This window comes from Notamacropus eugenii, chromosome 7 (assembly GCF_028372415.1).
Source record: "Notamacropus eugenii isolate mMacEug1 chromosome 7, mMacEug1.pri_v2, whole genome shotgun sequence".
Taxonomy (NCBI): Eukaryota; Metazoa; Chordata; class Mammalia; order Diprotodontia; family Macropodidae; genus Notamacropus; species Notamacropus eugenii.
In genome coordinates this window covers 156448666-156467848 of record NC_092878.1, presented here as the reverse complement: position 1 = coordinate 156467848, position 19183 = coordinate 156448666, and the positions used below count along the sequence as shown (strand labels likewise).

The window sequence follows — 19183 nt, the reverse complement described above, 5'->3', positions numbered from 1 at the left end:
ATCGGGGCAGGGCCTGGGACTCTAGTTTGGTCTCAGTCTTGAAGGGCTAGGATTAGACATGTTCTGCCTGGTCTTAGCCGGTGAATGGATGATGCAGAAGGTCAGCCTCAGACTTAGGAGCAGGCAGGGGACACCTCCTAGCACAGCAGCTGTCTGAAAGTGCAGTGGGCCACCTGTCCCCAGCGTGCTGCTGGACTGCTGCTTATCACTCGTAACCAGATGAGCTTCCACCTCTGGCTCTGGAGGTCTGGGATTTGCTGCAAACTCCCCTTTAATCTAACCAAATTACTTTACATAAGAGAAAAAAAGGCACAGAGAGGTCGTTACCAGCTCTAAAATTCTTTGACTCTGGGATTCCCAGATGACAAAATACATAAATGCTACTCTGGGTACAGATTTCTGAGAGGGGAGGGGAAAGCAAAATAAATACTAACTCCAGAAGTAGATGTGAACAGTAATGAATGGAAAAGCAGGAACCATTTAGTAAGCATTTGCTAAACACTGCTGGGTATGGCAGACAAAGTGAAATAGTATCCCGGCAAACAGGTTGTACATACAAAAGAATACGTAAATAAATACGAGACAGGATTTGAAGAAGAAACCAGAGTCTGCAGAGATCAGGAGAGGCTTCCTAACTTGAAGGAAACGCGGGGGCCTAAGAAGCAGAGATAAGGAAGGAGCACAGTGCAGGCAGAGGGGAAAGCCTGAGTGAAGACACAGAGGTGAGAGATGTAGTGTTGTACAAGGGGGGCACCAAGGAGGCCCATTGGGCTGTGCTGCAGCGGGTGGGTAGGTGACTTGTGTGGGATGGGGACCTTGGCTCTAGGTTGGGAAAGGCTTGGAATGGCCAGTGATGGAGTTTATGTTTGATTCTAGAGGCAATAGAGAATCACTGGAATTTACTGAAATAGTGTGATGATAGAATGAGAACTGCAGTTAAGGAAACTGGGAAGCTGTGTGGAGGATAGATTAAACTGGGGAGGCTCTTGAGGAGGAGTATTTAGGAGGCTTCGTAGCAGTCCAGGAGGACCTGAACCAGGATGGGAAGAGAAGAGAGTGAATGTGAGATGTTGGGGAGGATCTGGCTACTGATTAGATATGTGGAGTGAGGGAGATGAGGAGCAGAAGAGCGTGTGAGGAGGCAGAGATGGAGGACTGGAAGGATGTGAAGGTGTGCCCTTGAGAGGATTGAATCTACCTATTCTCACTTGGGTTACAGGTGAGGAAGCTGAGGGGGACAGACACCTAAAACCCAGGCCTCTTCTGTCTGAGGTCAATGTTTTTGCATTATTTTTCAGTCATGTCTGACTCTAACTGACCCCCTCTGGGGTTTTGTTGGCAAAGATATTGGAGTGCTTTGTCATTTCCTTTTCCAGCTCATTTGAGAGAGGAGGAAACTGAGGCAAACAGGGTGAAGTGACTTGCCCAGGGTCACACAGCTAGTGAGAGTCTGAGCCCATGTTTGAATTCACAGAGGTGAGTCTTCCTGACTCCAGGGTACTCTGTCCACTTTGCCACCTAGGTGCTCAAGGTGGGCATAATCTTTGCATTACACCATGTTATAGATCAGATATTTAATGATAAATACTTTTACATGTTTTATGCAAGTAGGAAGGAAGAAAAAGGTTGATGAATAGTAAAGCAAGAGAGAAGACAGAGGAGGCCAGGTCAGAAGAGGGCAGGATAAACTGAGGAGGGAGGGGTGACAATCAGTAGAAAATATGAAGCGACAGGAATGGGGAGCCGAGGGGAGGCGTGTGATAAAGGACCTTAATAACACAGATGTTGGCAATACTATTGCAAAGAGGCAAATTTAGGGAAAACATTCTAAGAATGAGAACTCTCCCGGAGGAGTGGGCTGCCTAGACCGGTGGTAAACTACGCTTCCCCCCCATCCTCCCCTAGCCCCAACCTCTCCCCATCCAGGACAAGCTTCAAGTGGAGGCTGGTTGTTCACTTGCCAGCTGTGTTAATCATCACTCCTGTTGACTGGATGGGCCTAATGCTTGAACTGGAATTCTTGTTCAGGCTTGAGTTTGACTTTTGCCCTTCTACCCCTAGTACCAAGGATGTAGCAAGTACTTTGTAATGTTTGCTGATTCATCGATTGAAAGGAACTTTAGAAGGTAATACTGGAACTAGTCTAATCCCCTTGTTCCTCATACAGATCGGGAAACTGAGACCCAAGTGCACAGTTAGTAAGTGGCAGAGCTAGATTTGAACTCCAGCCTAATGACTACAGATTTAGTTCTTAACTTAATCGAAGTTAGATTTGAACTTGATGCAGGGAAAAACTTGTTAACCATTAAGGTTTTCCAAGAGTAGAGGGACTGTGTCTTCACTGGCTTTCCCGTGGTTGAAGGGTCACCTGCTGACTTCATTGAGGGGATTCTTTGTCAGCTTTGGCTGGACTTAGAAGACTTCTCTGACCTTTTGTGAAGTATCTGAGAATTCTAAATTTGGCCTTTTACACTTACAGACAAATCATTACTGTAAGATATTTCAGATGTTGTTCTCCTGGGAAGCGCCTTGAGACTTTAACTGTACGTTATTTTTGAAATAGGTTTCAGTTTATCGTCCCTAGAGAGTGGAACAGCAAATACAGACCAGTGTGTATTCATCTTGCTGGAACGGGAGATCACGTAAGACAATAAAGCATTAACCCCCAGTAGTGTGACCCTTCTCCCTGCTTGGTGAGTGTGAGGTTTTTGTTCTTACATCATGTTTCCTTTCTCTAGCATTACTGGAGACGAAGAACACTGATGGCCCGGCCAATGATCAGAGAAGCACGCATGGCTTCTTTGTTGTTAGAGAACCCGTATTATATCCTTTTTCAATAACCAAGAAGCTTGTTTCTTCTTGACTCTCTGAGGGAAAGGACGTCATCACTGGACCTTTTAAAACGATTAGTTGTTGGTTCTGAAGAGCTTTTTGCAAAATTAATGGAAATATTTTTCTCCCTAAGTAAAAACTCTCCTTTTCTTCTTTAGTGATTCAGTAGAAACTTAATATTCACTTTTAGCAGACCACTAAAGTTGTTTTTGCCACTTACGGTGTTTTAAATAAAAGAAGAGATGTATTTTCAACACATAAAATGTCATAACTTGTTAATCACTCCTAAGTTTTCACTATTTCATTCCTATTCAGTTTTTTTATATGATCACGTACCCAGTTTCTCTGGTTCAGCTTTCCTAGCTCTGTTATGTCACAAAAATCCTTCCATATTTCTGAAAAGGTTATTGCAAAAGAAGTGCTTACATTTCACTCCACTGTTTTTATTAGTGTACTTATCTTAACATTTAGAAAAAATTTTAATGGGCATCCCATAATTTTGATGCGTTTGTCATCAGCACTTCCTCCAGAGAATATCCAGGTGATGTTTGGTCAACTCTTGACTTTAATAAAACTGAGCTGAGGAAATTCAGAGCTTCTGGAGAGCAACCAGGGAATAGTAATGCCCAGACTGAAATTAATTCTTGGCCACTTTGCTTAAGGGCCTATTTTTTAGAGCATTGAGTTTATTTAAGTTCTCTTTAAACTTTTTCTTTGACATGCATTCTTAAATGGCTGTAGGAAACCCAAAGACCAAGTGTAAGTATAACGTTGGGATTTTTTGTTCTTTGTCTATTTTTGTCAGTTGTAAAGTCTATCTTGCTGCAAGGTTGCATGATGAACAGCGCCAGCGAATCAGTGAGGAGCAGTAGAGTGGTTTAAAATCCTTATGCTTCCTGTGATGGAGGGGTAAAGAAACACTGCCATAAATTTTTTCACTTTACAAAACTATAATTAAAGTGTTGTACTTAAGACTATTTTGTGAATTTAAGGTTTAAATTTGGGGGGGGGGGGATATAATTTTATTTGTAGTAAGAATTCATGAATGAATGAGTGGATACTTACTGTATGCCACAAACTGTTATGTACTAGGAATACATATGTAAGCACTCAAGTAACATATTTTCATGAGGGAGAAAAGCATATGTAGGTAGTTGTGGCCAGAAAGCATTGTTTTGGGCAGAGAAGTCAAGAGTGGTTTGATTAACGAATTATTCGGGTAATGATGAATTTTAAGGGCAGATTTTGCCAGATTTAAAGTCTTCATTATTAAAAGAGAATGGGAAATGAATATAATAAAGATTAAAGAATTTATATTCTGTGGAGCACAGAGGATTTGAGATTTCAAACAATATGAAAATGAAAATCAGTAAATTAGTTGAAACATTTGTACAAATGCTATCTTCGCATGCTATAATCTTACTCACTAGAGTGGGAATTTGGAATTTAGTATATTGTGCATCTGCCCTAGATTTAGTCCATGTGGTTTGGGCTAGAGATATGCCAGAAAGACACTTTTTTCTTGTCATAGAACCAAGGATGACTTCTCAATGTTTCCTTGTATCTATCTCCTTTTACAAGTTTGACTTTTAAAATTTCGGGTCAAAAGAGGACATGAGAGAGATAATTTATAATGTAAGCTGTTCGGGGCCACCACAACCAGGGCTGTTTTGTGTATGATGTTATTTTGTTCCTGTTCAAAATAAAACAAAAATTTAAGAACTTAGCCTTAGTTTGATTTCTCTTATTGAAAAGGGTGATTTTAAAGCAAAAAATGATGTGACAGTCCCTAATACATGTCCATGCTACCAGAGCTGTTCTGTAAAACAGGCTAATATCAGAACTGGGAATTGAACCCAGGTTTTTCTGGCTGCAAGGCTAGCTCTCTACACTGTACAGGCTGTAGTAATCGCAATGGCTAACATGTAGCACTTCAAGGCCAGCAGAGCCTTTTACATATATTATCTCATTTGATTGATTAGTTAAATGCTATATTTAGAAGTGTAATTCTGTTAAATAAGCCCATTCTTCTCTCTTTCTCTCTCTTTTTGAGAATAGAAGGTCAAGCTTGAAAAATGTGTCTGACCTCTTTGTGATGGGAGGGGCCCTTGTTCTAGAGTCTGCAGCTCTCTTGCATTGGCTAGAGAGGGAGGGTTATGGACCTCTGGGGATGACTGGAATATCCATGGGAGGACATGTAAGCCTTTATGTTGTTTTTCATTTCTTTGATTATGTTATGAACTTAATGGCCTGATTTAGTTATTATTATAATTGATTAAGTAAAGCTAGGCTTCACTTTATACTAAGCAGTCCCTTTGAATTGCTTTTTCTTCTTATTCCCCAAAGGGAAATCGATGCTCACTTACAATGTAAACGTTTATTGTATATGTAAGGTAAAATCCTTAGGGGGAACTTTAGCTCATATGCTAAAGTTTGGGAGTTGAAATTTTTTCTAGAGAAATAAGTTTTAGTGTCAGGAAATGATCACCAACCATGGTGCTAAACTTAGTAAAGACAATCTCTCTTTAAATAATTCTTGTTACATTTGCTGATTGTGTCTACAAAGGTTATTAAGTTGTAGGGGAGCTGTGATTTGCATAGAGGAAGAGGAAGTATCTGCATAGTTGAAATTTGATATAATTTTTAAAAGTTGTTTTAAAAAATGACGATATATTTTGAGAGCTCTAAATTGTAGGTACTTTGAAGTCAGTAGGCGCATTTAAGTTGTGAAGTTACATAGTTAGATAAATGGAAAAGAATGAACATTGTTGGCTTTTCTTAGTAGGAGGCACTACATATATTATAGTACATTAATAAAACACTGATCTGGGAGTCAGGAAGCCTAGTTCTTCCACTGACTCACCAACCCATCCACTCTCTGAGAAAAGGGAGCCAGTCTTTCAGCTTCTTTGTTTTATTTCATTTCCTCATCTGAAAAGGGGGTTCCTTAGTAAGACTTGTTGCACCTGCGTGGCTGAGCTATTGCAAGATCCAAATGAGATAATACATGGAGAAATGCTTTGAGCAAATAAAGCGTTAGACAACTGTGAAGAGTCAAAATAATTTCCACCAAGCATTTTTTTCATTTTACAAAACTATTTTGCCAACAACACACATTGAAAAAATAAGCAAAGAAACTTGGAAGTAGTGCATAGTTCCCATTCAAATTTAACACCAAATGAGTCAACTTCAAAATTGACTCCATCCATTTTCTTTCTCTCCCCCCCACCCCCATTCCTTTATATTGGGGGTGAGGAAGGTTGTGGGGGAGAGGTGTCCATGTGTTGGACATGGCATAAGGAAGGCCTCCGTTTATGTCCCTTCTTAGAGATGTCCTGTTTCCTCATCTGTAAAACAGGGATAATAGCATCTAATTTAGAGTTGTGGAGATCCATTGAGATAGTGTACCTAAAGCAATAAATAAATTCTAGCTTTTATAATTATGTTTAAGAAATAGCCAAACAGTGCCATCGAGCACATCATGGTATCTTTTCATCTTAGCGGTAGTCGTGTGTCCTTTGGTCTCCAAGAGGCCCAGTGACATCAGCAGGGGGATGTCTTGACTTGTAAGTGAATTGGATTTAGGTGAGGTGGAGCCATGCAAGGTCATCAGGAGTCCAGCGGCAAGACGCAGGTCAGGAAGCCTGGTGATGGCCTCGATGCTGTGGGAGACCTTGGCCTTTTCCTTAGTGATAGTTAATATATTCTAGAATAGGAAGTCCAGGTAGTAAGAGTAATGTAGTATCTTAAAAATAATAGAGTAAATCTCCTTTCCCAGCCATTGTGCGTTCAAGCAAAGCTGTAGCAATGCCAAACACAGTGTGTGGAAATTACAAGGAAAACCTCTCTGTGACTGGATGGATGAATATATAACTTTTCTTTGTCCCAAAAAAGGAAAACAAATTCTTATAACAAATATGCGTAGTCGAGCAAAACAAATTCCTGCATTGGCCAAGTCCAAAAGAACACGTGTGTCTCATTCTGTGTCTTGTTTCCGTCATGTCTATCTAGAGGCAGGTAATAGGTTTTATTTACACTCTGAAATCGTTTTCAGTTTCATTTCAGTCATGTTTGACTCTAACTGACCCCATTTAGGTTTTCTTGACAAAGATACTGGAGTGGTTTTCGATTTTACAGATGAGAAAACTGAGGCAAACAGAGGTTAAGTGACTTGCCCAAGGTCACACAGCTAGGAAGGGGTCTGAGGCCGAATTTGAACTGAGGAAGATGAGTCTTCTTGGACTCCAGGCCTGGCACTCTACCCACTGCACCGTTTAACTGCCCCTCTGAGATAGCAGGTTCATTTAAATAAAAAGGTAAAGGTCAAGGAATTTCATTTTTCACTAATACCTCTTTACCCAGTTGGTACTCATGTCAGCCAATGAGAACTTGTAGTATACCTTTTCACTGTCATGATGGAGACAAAAATGTTTATGATTTAGGACCAAAACTTTTATGAGTATTGAAGTATTAACTATACTTAGAGGCAGTTGAGTTATTATAAATCTCTTAAGACACTGATACGTTTTCTGAATTTTTACAGTCATTGGAGCATGCCATGACAATATTGTTTGCAGTGATCCTTTGGTGCCTCTGTTTTTTGACAAGAAAACTTTTCTAGTTGGTTGCCTTATTTTTGCCTCTCCACAACTAAGACAGATGTTTGGAACTGCAGGTGGTAGAACCACTTTGGACACTGATACTGCTTTCATGGTTATTGTGCCATTTTATTCCCTGCTAAAACAATTGTTACTGTGTAGAAACAGTGTAGTGTCAACAATTTTCTAGTCCTGGACTTTGGAAAAGTCTAATATTGTGGATTTCTGTCTCTGTAATTTGAGGCATGATTATACTTAGAGCAGCTAGAAAATTGAAAACTAGAAAATATTATCATAGAATTTTAGAGCTAGCAGGGACCTTAGAAATCATCTGAACTAAGTCACTCATTTTGTAGTTGAGGAATATACAGTGTGTGCTTCAACCACACAGTCCATGGTAGTGCAGGGACTAGAAAAAGCCAGGTCTTACTTAAATTCTCAGTCCATTGGCCTTGTCATCATACCGAGATCTGTAAGACTTAACGTTAGCATGGTTTGAGTTATCTTGAAACAGATTGTAAACTTTTTGGTCTTTTACACTATTTATTATTAAATAATCTGACAATTTTTGTCCTTACATAAGTTATCTTCATTGATTTATAGTCCTACCTTGACATGTGAAGTTGACAGTGACCTTAAAAATCAATTATCTGAAGTATAAATTCTGGCTCTCTTCATAGTAAGGTCAACAGTGTGCTGGAGATGTTCCCTTTAGAATAGAGGTTCTTACTGCACGCTGTAACAGCAGTATTACATGACGAAGAATGTGAATGACTTAGCCATTCTCAGCCATGCAGTGATCCAAGACAGTCCCAAAGGACTCAGTGGTGAAAAATGCCGTCCACCTGCAGAGGGTCTGAAGACAGACTGAAGCCTACTCTTTTTTTCCCCTTTTTTCTGTCTTCTTGCACAAAATGACTAATATGGAATGTTTGTCATGTCTGTATCCATATAGGCTTTATCAGATACTGCCTCGGGGAGGGGAGAAGGAGGGACCGAGGAATAGAATTCAGAACTTTAAAAAAAAACCATACACAGATGTTATCAATTGTTTTTATGTGTCACTGGGAGAAAATTAAAAAAAACACAACAAACAACAGAAGTTGTTAACCTTTTCTGGGGCACCTCTTTGGCAGTCTGGTGAAACCTTTGTCCTCAGAATGTTTTTAGATGCATGAAGTAAGATATATAGGATTACAAAGGAAACAAATTATGTTGAAATGGCCATCATTATTTTTTAGACCTTTTTTTTAAAAGTTCACAGACCCTCAGATTAAAACTCTGCTTTAGACTGTGAATAGAACAACTCTTGGGGCAGCGAGGCGGTGCAGTGGTTATAGCACCAGGGCAGGAGTTAGGAGGACCTGAGTTCAAATATCACCTCAGACACTTGACACTCATTAGCTGTGTGACCTGGGGCAAGACACTTAACCCCAGCTGCCTCATCCTGGGTCATCTTCAGTCATCCTGATGAATATCTGGTCACAGGATTCAGATGGCTCTGGAGGAGGAGTGAGGCTGGGGACTTGCACAGCCTTCCCTCACTCAGAACAAAGTGCAAGTCATGTCACTATTTCTCTGATGGCATGGTCTTCTTCAGCAACAAAGGACGAACAAGCAGGACAACTCTTACGTTGAAACTAGAAAGAAAAGGACTCTTAGAGCTAGAGAAATAATGCTTTGCTATTTGGGCAGGTATACACCGTAGTTTCGGTGCCCTCTTTACCCTGCACCTGGACTTTTTTAAAAAAATTAAGTTAATGTATTTGTTATTAGATTTTAAGTTCTGATCTGCCTCCCTCCCTCCCCACTGTCCACTCTAGAAGGCCACCATCTGATGTGTGTGTGTCTGTAAAACCATCCTATGCATACTTTTATTTATCAGTTCTTTATCTGAAGGTGGATAGCACCTTCCTTCAGAGTTCTTTGTGGTTGACTTTAGTGTCTAACCCTAAATACTCAGAACAGCTTAGTCATTCACAGTTATCCTTCTTTCAGTATTCCTGTTACTGTTTACACTGTTCTCTTGGTTCTGTTTGTTTTTCTTTTCATTATTTCATGCAAGTCTTTCCATATTCTTCTAAAATCAACCTGCTCATTATTTCTTGCAGCACAGTAGTATTCCATGACGGCCATAGATCACAGCTTATTTACCCATTCCCTCAAATTTCCAGTTCTTTGCTACCACAAGGAGAACGGCTAGAACTATTTTAGAGCGTGTGGGTTCTTTTCCTTTTTCCCTGATCACCCTGGGAAACAGACCTAATGTGGTATTTCTGAGGCGGAGTTTTGTAACTCTTTGGGCAGAATTCCAGATTGCTTTCCAAAATGCTTAGATCAGTTCAGTTTCACTAACAGTGTATTAGTGTCCCAATTTTTTCACATCTCCAGTATTTGTCATTTTTCACTTGTGTTATTTTAAGTAATCTGATAAGTGTGGTATATACCTGGACTTTAAAAAAAATTTTTTACTGATGCTTTTAAAACATAACTGTCACTTCTTAATAACTATTCCTCTTCTCTCCCAACATAACTCTCCCTTGTAACAAGGGATCAAGCACAATGATTCAGTATATTAGCCAGATCTGGAAATGTTGGACCTATAGTCCACCTCCTTTCTGCTGAGATGCAGAAAGAATACTTTCGCACTCAACCCTCTGAAGCCATGATGCATATTACAGTAGCCTGCTAATAGGTCTTCCCCTACCTCTTTCCATTCCAGTTTATGTACTTTTTGACAGTCATCTTTCTAAAATAGACCTGTTTCTCTGCTCAGAAATATTCAGTGATTTCTGTTATCTCCTGAATTAAGCCCTCACACCTCAGCTTGGCCTTTTCATTCTGACCTCTAACCTACCTTTCTCACTTCATTGAGAGGATCAGATAAGATATAATTTATGCAAGGTATTAAGCAGACTCTCAAGTACCGTGACAGCCCTCAAGAACCCAGGGTCAACTCCACACATTGAAGAGACATTTAGAAGTATAGAAACCTTGGGATTGAGACTGCACCTAGGATGTCCCAGATGGGGAACCTGCCTTTCCCAGTGCAAGTTGGCACTTCCTTCTCTGCAACTTGGAATTTTAGAGCATGGCCTGGACCACTGGGAGGCCCAGTGACTTGCCCTAGATCCTGTAGCCAGTATGGGTAAGGAACAGCACGTGAATCTAAGTCCTCTTGACTCTCATGCCTGCTGGTCTCTAGCCAAATAGTCTTTCAGACAATTCCATGTCATTGAAATGTCTTCCCTATCTATCCTTCCTTCCCTGCTCTCCCTTCATTTCTCAGAACTTGAGTGACCCTCCAGCCGCAGTCTGAGGGCCAGTTTCATGAAGCATACTTTATTTGTTTGTCCTTTGAACTCCAGTAGCATTCTCTACGTCTTTCTGCTTCCAACGTTGTATTATTGGTGTAAGCAGTTTATCCCTTCCTCACAGTCACAGTATCTTTTTGGGCTGTTTGGTTTTTTACATCCCCTCACAACAGAAAACATAGTAATGTACAATTTGTAAATACTCATTAAATCTGTGAGTGGATTAATAAACAAAGAATCCAAATATATAGTGGTTGAGAATTTTGTGGGAGAAGATAGTACTAAAAGTGAACTATAAAATGAACTGAATAGTATTTCTTGGAAATAGTTTCTTTTCTTTTTTCACTGCAGGATCTCCTGTACAAAGCATTATATAACTGTATAATTCTTGTTACAGATGGCTTCATTAGCTGTAACCAGTTGGCCTAAACCTTTGCCACTAATTCCGTGTCTTTCTTGGTCCACTGCTTCTGGAGTCTTTACTACGGTAATATTACTGTGTGTTTACTCAGCTTTAACTATATAGACATGATCATGAGTGAAGTAGCCTTTATGTACAAGTGTTCATTTTAACTCTTCTTTTAGGGTGTGCTAAGTAAGTCGGTAAATTGGAGGGAGTTGGAGAAACAGTACTATACACAGACAGTTTATGAAGAAGAGATTTTTCATATGCTTGAATATTGTGGGGTAAGTGTATTTTCAGATTTCTTTGTTACAGGGGCTCAGTAGAGTAAATGCAGATTTCTTTGTAGAACAATTGACTGTTCAGAAATATGAAAAACACTAACATTAAATTCTATCATCATATTTTTTAACGGTGAGGTATTAGAAAATGATCAACCTATATTCCTTAAATATTTGGTGTTTAAGGACAAATTCAAGTGTCAGGTTGTTGGGGTTTTTTTTTTCAATTATTGTTTTGAAAACACTCATTAAATCTCTTTAATTAAAATCAGTGCAAATTTTCTCTTCTCAGAGAGTAAACTTTATTCACTTTTGGTCTAGTCAAATTTAGAAATTCTTAATGGGAAAATGCAGGCTGAGTATTACTTCTGATAGGCAGCTGTAAGGTATATAGTGTATATTACAGCGCGAGGCACTTTGAGCTATATAACAATGGTGTGTGGTCATTTTCAGTCATGTCCCTATTTGGGGTTTTCTTGGCAGAGATACAGGAGTGGTTTGCCATTTCCTTATCCAGGACACTGAGGTTAGGAGGGTTAAGTGACTTGTCCAGGGTCACACAGTTAGCAAGTGTCTGAAGCTGGAGCCCAGTACTCTCTTTACTGTACCAGGTAGCTGCCCCAACAAATATATAATAAATATGTATATTATTGATTTTTCATTGGTCTTCAGGTCTCCAGATTGTGAACTATTATGGGTTTTATTGATGTCAGTCTGCAATTTTGATGACATTTTTATGTTATACTGAAGCCTTCTCACTTAGTGGTGCATCTGGCAGTTTCTGTGACTGGGAAATTCATCGCCCTGATGCTGGCTGGCTCCTCTGGCTTTAGCTGGCCTGCCATGGAGAGCTGACATGGACTTTTATGTCACTGATCTGGACGTGGCAGGACCCACTGGAGCTTGTTTTCTGCTGACAGAGACACAGCTAGGCCTTGGAGCAGGACTTTAGGCGAGGTTTGAGAAATAGGAAAAGGCATGCTCTGATAGCAGCAGCCACCTAAGAACCCAGAAAGTGAATTAAAACATGTCTTGGTTTGTGGCTGTAGGGTGATGGGTAAATTAATCTCATCAACTAATATTTTTGTAAAGATCTTTTGGGAAAATCTCTAATCCTTTGCTCACCAAGAAGAATTACTTTTTCTTGCCTGGGTTGTGAAAGTAAATTTATATTTCACCCTTCTCTGTTTCTTCTACCACCCCCACCTAGGTCTTAGGAAAACTGCTAGACAAATGCGTGTACTCCCACTACGACAAGGCAGCTCTCTTACTAACTTGCTGTGTCCATTTTCTCCCTTCCTCCTAAACTGATCGTCAGTTCTCGTGCCCAGCACCACGTTGCTTTGCAAAAGGAACGAGTGAAACTGGTGCAGTGAGGTTTCTAGTTTATGTTCTTCTGCCGTCTGTGGATCCGTGTTTGATAGCATTGTGTAAATGTCCTAATTCAGTTGTGGACATTTTTATAAATAGAACAGAAATACTGTGTTAATAATGTGGAAGCATATTAAGTCATTTCTTTCTTTAAAAAAAAATTCAGAAATATTTTCTCATCTTCCTTACCCTAATGTCCTTTAGTCTCACATGAGAGAGAAAAAACTTTATCAGTATTCAAATTTCCAGAAATGTACTGTTCTGAAATCCTTGGTTTCTTCCTTTTCAAAATTCTAATCCATTTCTAAAGGGAACCTCAATTTTGTCTTTGTTTCTAAACGTTATAAATTGTAACTAGAAATGACTTGGGTCAGAGAAAGTGCCAAACTCCACCCTTTGGTTCTCCCTCTCTTAGGATCAATGCTTGGAGATAATGAGTAAATTATTTCTTTTAGAGACATTGGCCAAATAAACAGATTCCCGCATTTGTCTTCCACAATAATATATTCTTGTAAATATTATAAAAGTCCTTGGGGTATATTTAGTTTCAGAATTACAGAGAATCTTAAGATGGCTGTCAGACATGGCTGACATGGTAAGTTGGTGTACATTTTTAATTCTAAATACAGAATTTCTTCTTTTCCAGTACTGTAAATGAATATTATTTTCACTTAGTATCTTTTAAACTTATCATAAATTGAGGATAATCACCTCTAAAGACACTAACTTTAAGGGAGATTGGGGAAAGCTTTGTTTGAGAAGGTGGAATTTTAGCTGAAATTTGAAGGAAGGCAGGAGATGGGGATGAAGGAGAGAGCTTGGCTTGGGGGCCAGGCTGTGGACATGCTGATAGTATGGACATGGGGCTGGTTTGTGCAAGGAACAGTAACTAGGTACTACTTTCCCAGGCTTGAATTAAGTTTTTTAAATGCTCTCATTCATGATGTCTGCTAAGGAATGAGGCATATAAGTTCTTCTTGTTGGGGGTGTAAACTATGGGGTTTGGCAGCAGATCCTTGGACTCTTTCTCTTCTACTTCCTGAGCAGCGGGGGCAAGGACCGTGATGCTACAGGACCACTGTAACACCTCAACCCCAAAACTCTCTGGCCCTGTCTTCAAATCTACCAGCCTACAAAAGAATTTGTAATGGAAACCCAGGAATTCTGATGAACTGAAATGGGAATTTAGTTGTATCCAGCTTTTTTTTAGACCTGTTTGTTGTGTTTGACTCTTAGTAGTATAGCATATGAGTGCCTCCTGGGGAGTGGTAGAGAGATTGTGTCCTGTAAAGTCAACTGTAGCATATGAGGCTAAGTTTTTGTTTTGAAAAAGCAGCTGAATCCCGATCACAAGGTTTAGAATTTTAAAACTCCTTTCTGAGGCAGCTGGGCCTGGTATCAGGAAAACCAGAGTTCAGATCTGGCACTTAATTAGCTGTGACCCAGGGCAGGCCTCTTAACCTCTGTTGGCTTTCCCCCAAACGATAAAATAGGGGTGATAACACACCTCCCTCCAGAGTTGTTGTGTAGATCAAATAAGGATATTTGTAAAGTGCTTAGCATCTTGCCTGATAGACAGGAGACACTATATAGGTGCTTTTATTGTTGTTTTCATCATTGTCATCATTATTAACATTTTTCTGGAATTTCTGATGGGGAAGACTTTTTTAAAGTTTAAAAATACTTCAAGAGAGCTGTGAACATACTGATTCACAAGTTCTCACTAAGTGTGTGTCTTATCCAAGTCCTCCCAGGAGGTCATTATGCAGGAGCAGTCACTGTGTCTCTGCAGACATTATTGCGCTAATTTTAGTTCCCTCTTTCTTACTAGAAATACAGATACTCTCAGGGGCAGCTAAGTGGTGCAGTGGATAGAGCACCAGTGCAGGAGTCTGGAGGACCTGAGTTCAAATCTCACCTCAGACACTTGACACTCATTAGCTGCATGACCTTGGGCAAGTCACTTAACCCCTACTGCCTCATCCTGGATTATCTCCAGTCATCGTGATGACTATCTGGTCACTGGATTCAGATGGCTGTGGAGGAGAAGTGAGGCTGGGGACCTGCACAGCCCTCCCTCACTCAAAACGCAGTCAAGTACAAGTCATGTCATCATTTCCTTGATGGCATGGTCTCCTTCGGAAAGGAAGGATGAACACACACACACACAAATATTCTCAAACTTGGATATTTCCAGATTCATAAGTACTAATCATGTTTTAAAAAACTGATATCATTTTAAAAAAAGCCGTTGTCAACTCTTCTTAGGTATTTCAGCTTGTGAAAGTGCCTTGTCCTAAGAGTAATGCGAATACAAACATTTGGGGTACAAATAGCCATGTAACCTGGGTTGCATTTGGTGTAGGAGTCTGACTAAGGTGTTTGTGTCTCTGTTTTTTGAAACTCCAGCAGTACACGTGGTGTGAATGGATACAGCTTTTTTGACTAAAAATATCAATCCTTGATCTCAGTGGCATCATTTGGAAGATGGTGATTTTAATTTGTTCTTTTAGCCTCATATCTTTTTTAAGCATAGTTGATAAATAAGACATTTTAATAAATGTATCTTCCTTAAGGATATGTTCTCATTTATCCTGTTTTCTCTCCCTCTTTCCCCCTTTCAACTCCTCAGACAGATTCTTTTAAAATGGGACGAGACTTTGTGAAACATTTCCCTAACAGTGTGGACAACGTGGCTAATTTTGATCTGGCTCCCAGAACTTTGAACCTAGACATTGGTGAATCATTGTGTATGAAATCTGCTCAGTGTCATAACACCGGTAAAGCCTCTCTCAGTGCAACATCGGACGGCCTTGTGTTGGAAGGTGTCCCTAAGATTCCGTCCATGAGTCCAACACTGTCTGGCAAGGAAAGCAGCGATGGGAGTTGTGCAAGTCGATCAGACTGCCGATTTAATGAGGAGAAAAGAACGAGCGCCCTGCAGAAGGAATCTTTAATGTTCATGAAAGGAGTCATGGATGAGTGCACTCATGTAGCAAATTTCTCAGGTACTCATTTTCTCTTGAAATCTGGGTTTTTCCAGTGTGCAAGTATACTATATATTTTATTTACTCATCAAGAACCTTCAAACAGTCTATAATTTAGATTAGTTTGGGAAATATTTGCTTATGAAAATAGCAGAATCTGGTGAGCATGTATGTAATAACATTAAATGTCATTAAAAGGGGAATGGCAGGGGAAGATGAAAGGCCTTCCTGAGGAAATGGAATCCAGCTGGTTGCTGCTTTAAATATTTTGGTGTGCACGTAGGGCCTTTATTCTTATCATTTACCTCTTTTGTGATGATGATGATAGTGAAGAAGAAAATGGCTTTCTGTAAGGCTTAAAGGTTTGCCAAGTACTTTACGTATCTCGTTTGTTCCTCACAACATCTCTGGGCAGTAGATGTTACTGTCCCCATTTTACAGATGGGGCCACTGAGAATGAGAGGTGGAGGGACTTGCTCAGGATCACACAGCTAAGCTGGATTCAGACTTAGGTCTTAACTCCAAGTCCAGGCTGTGACCTACTGTGCTCTGTCTGCGTACTGAGGCCAGTGGAATTTCAGGGTTAGGGTTAGGCTCTGTCCCTGGATACAGACACTTGAGTCATGTTCTTGACACAGTTCTACCAGCATTTGCGTGCCCTTCTCTTTACACGGCCCTCTCAGTGTTGTCTTTTTATCCCCTTCTGCTAATTAACCAGTGAAACCTCAGGGTTTGTTTTGATTGACATTCTTCCTATTAGTGATTTAGAGCATTTCTTCCCCATGCCATCGTGGAAAGTTTGTGGTTCTTCTTCTGAGAACGGCTGTTTATATCACTTGACTCCTTTTTTTAACTGGGGCATGACTTCTGTTGGTCGCCTGTGTATCTGACTCTAACTAAGGTATCTGAAGCATAGACTTTTTTTTCCAGTTTGATTCTCCCCATTTTGTTTGCATTGATGTGGCTCGGGAAGAGCTTTTCAGTTCCATGTAATTAAAATGATCTTTTTATCATTTGAACATGAACAGTTTCATGACATTTGGGCATTTTAATTTTTCACACCATTCACACAGTCAGTATTGAATCCTTATGGTCACACTCTTGAATAAACACACTTTGGAACTGTTTTTATCCTGTACATAGTTCCAGTCGATCCAAGTCTGATTATAGTGGTTCAAGCCAAAGAAGATGCCTATATTCCACGAACAGGAGTTCGAAGCCTTCAAGAAATTTGGCCTGGATGTGAGATTCGATACCTAGAAGGGGGCCACATTAGTGCTTACCTTTTCAAACAAGGGCTCTTCAGGTGAGGCGCTCAGCCTAAATAGGTTTTGTCCTTCCTTAACCAGTATAAATAAAAACGCTCTTTTTTATTGTGACTTTGCAGGGCTTGCTCCCGTTTCCTTTTGTCCCTCCTTTCCCCTTCATTTCCCTTTCCCTCCTGTAGGCTGGGGGGGTTGGGTAGGAGGGTTAAAGAATGAAGGCTGTGCAGATGCCTGAAAGGAATCGAAAGACATCCGTTCAGAACCTTGGAAAGTGCCAGGAGGGGGCGGGTCCAAGTCAGGAGTACCTGGGAGGAAGCGAAGGGGTGGAGCAAGTGTGGACAATTCCTTATGGAAGCAGAAGGGAAAGGGACACACCTGTTTGTAGGCAGTGGGTAACCTGGGAATAGGAAGGAGAAAGGAGGTACAATAACCGATGGGCCATGCTTCTGACGGTGACCGAGGGGATAGGATCAGGACAACTTGACTGATAGTAAGGCCGTGTGCAAGATCATCCACATCTTCAAGGAGCTCATATACTCCTGGGGAAGATAGACCCCAAAGGGAAGCAGGAAAGCAACCCAGCATGGCAGGTGTGGGAAGGATCCCTGCTGACAGGGGCGATGACAAAGAGAATCCCTGTGAGCAGAGCAGAGCAGCATCCCTGAGGGCCTCCAGAGACAGTGGGCAATGACCTTGGCCAGAAGTCTTCCTCAGAGGGAGAAGACTGTAACGGAAGAAGAAAAGGAGGAAAGTGAAGCCAGGCCCCTGGTCCCTGTACCCTGGCATGGCTCCTCCCTTCCTTTGTGTTGACTTTCTCATTTTTCTGTTTGTATTGCCTGTGGTTGGCACGTGCTTGTTCATTCATTCACTGATGCGGGACTTCAGAGTTGTATTCTAATTTGCTGTTGTTTTTAGAATCTCCATTTCCATCCTTGCACTAGTAGATGGCAGACTTGTCCATCTGTGAACTGTTAAGCTGTAGCGGTCAATCTGGCACAAAGTAGAATGTTGGGATGACATTTGGACAGGCAAGCTGGAGTGCACAGAACAGGGAATTAGAAAGCAGCAAAGCTGGAAAGACTAAGAGTACATTTTTTGGATATTCATGGTTTTGTTTGAGCATTATTGGTTTTGTGCTCTTTTTAAAAAAAATCATAATGCCACTTGAGGATATTCACAGTGTAACGAATGGCCTGTAACTGTAAATGGCAAATGTGTGATTGAAGCGTAATAGGAGATTTTACTGTGCACACTGAGAAGTGTGAAAGCAGGCACTCAGGAACCAGGCCCTGGGCATATAAGGAGAGTAATGAAGCAGCCCCTATCTTAAGGAGCTTGCTTCCAGAGGATCTCTGGAAAAGGAAGGGCTGCTTCTTACTCAGAGACTGGAAGAAGGCCACAAGTCTGCTTGCAAGAGCCATCGCAGTGCCTCCGCATTCTCACTGAGGTGTGTCAGTGAGTTCCTTTTCTGGAAAGACGAGCTAAGGAGTGGTATGGATAAAGAATTAGGTTAACATGTGTTTGTATTTTTAAACAAATTTTTCTCTTATAAAGTCAACAAAGTCAAGTAGTCAAATAAACATATGATCAGGAAACACATCTTTTTTGTTCCTTTTTTTCCAGTTCCAAATTCTTTCCTTCTCTTACCCATTGAAAAGGCAAGAAATACAAAACCTGTTGCCATTAGGAAGTCGTGCAAAGCAAATTTCCACATTAGCCATGTTCAGAGAGGGGGAGAGAGAGGAAGAGTTTTAGTATGCACTCTGAGTACTTCAGTTCTGAGCCCTTTGGAACTGTAGTGGGTGATGGTGGTGATCGGAGGGATCGTGCACAGCTGGTTTTCTTTACAATATTGATCACCTCCTGGTTCTGCTCATTTTACTTGGTTCCTAAGTCTTGCGTGTTTCTCTGAAACTGTCCCTCTCATCTTTGTTAGTATCAGCACATACATAGCATGTATGTAGCACAGTAGTATTCCATCATACTTATACAAATAGCCATTCTCCATTGGTTCAGCATCCCCTGGCATTTAAGAGTGTAGTACACACTGTGTGTATCACAAATTTAAACGTGTTTTTGATACACAAAAAAATTTTCCTAATCAAACACTATATTAAGATAATATAGATAAC

General features: G+C 40.5%; 1 protein-coding gene across 5 annotated transcripts in view; it reads left to right on the top strand.

The window, feature by feature from the left end:
• Positions 1-19183, top strand: part of ABHD18 (abhydrolase domain containing 18) — a 42875-nt gene that overhangs the window by 20929 nt on the left and 2763 nt on the right. For 3 of the 5 annotated variants that reach the window (XM_072624571.1, XM_072624572.1, XM_072624574.1), the window contains 7 exons: positions 2564-2642; positions 2739-2825; positions 3566-3591; positions 4891-5029; positions 11142-11231; positions 11330-11431; positions 15432-15807. In XM_072624571.1, coding sequence (XP_072480672.1) covers positions 2564-2642; positions 2739-2825; positions 3566-3591; positions 4891-5029; positions 11142-11231; positions 11330-11431; positions 15432-15807 — 899 coding nt within the window. Of the gene's footprint in view, positions 1-1491; positions 2127-2563; positions 2643-2738; positions 2826-3565; positions 3592-4890; positions 5030-11141; positions 11232-11329; positions 11432-15431; positions 15808-16929; positions 17093-19183 lie in introns of those variants that run through there. The other 2 variants (XM_072624573.1, XM_072624575.1) reach the window with 2 other exon arrangements.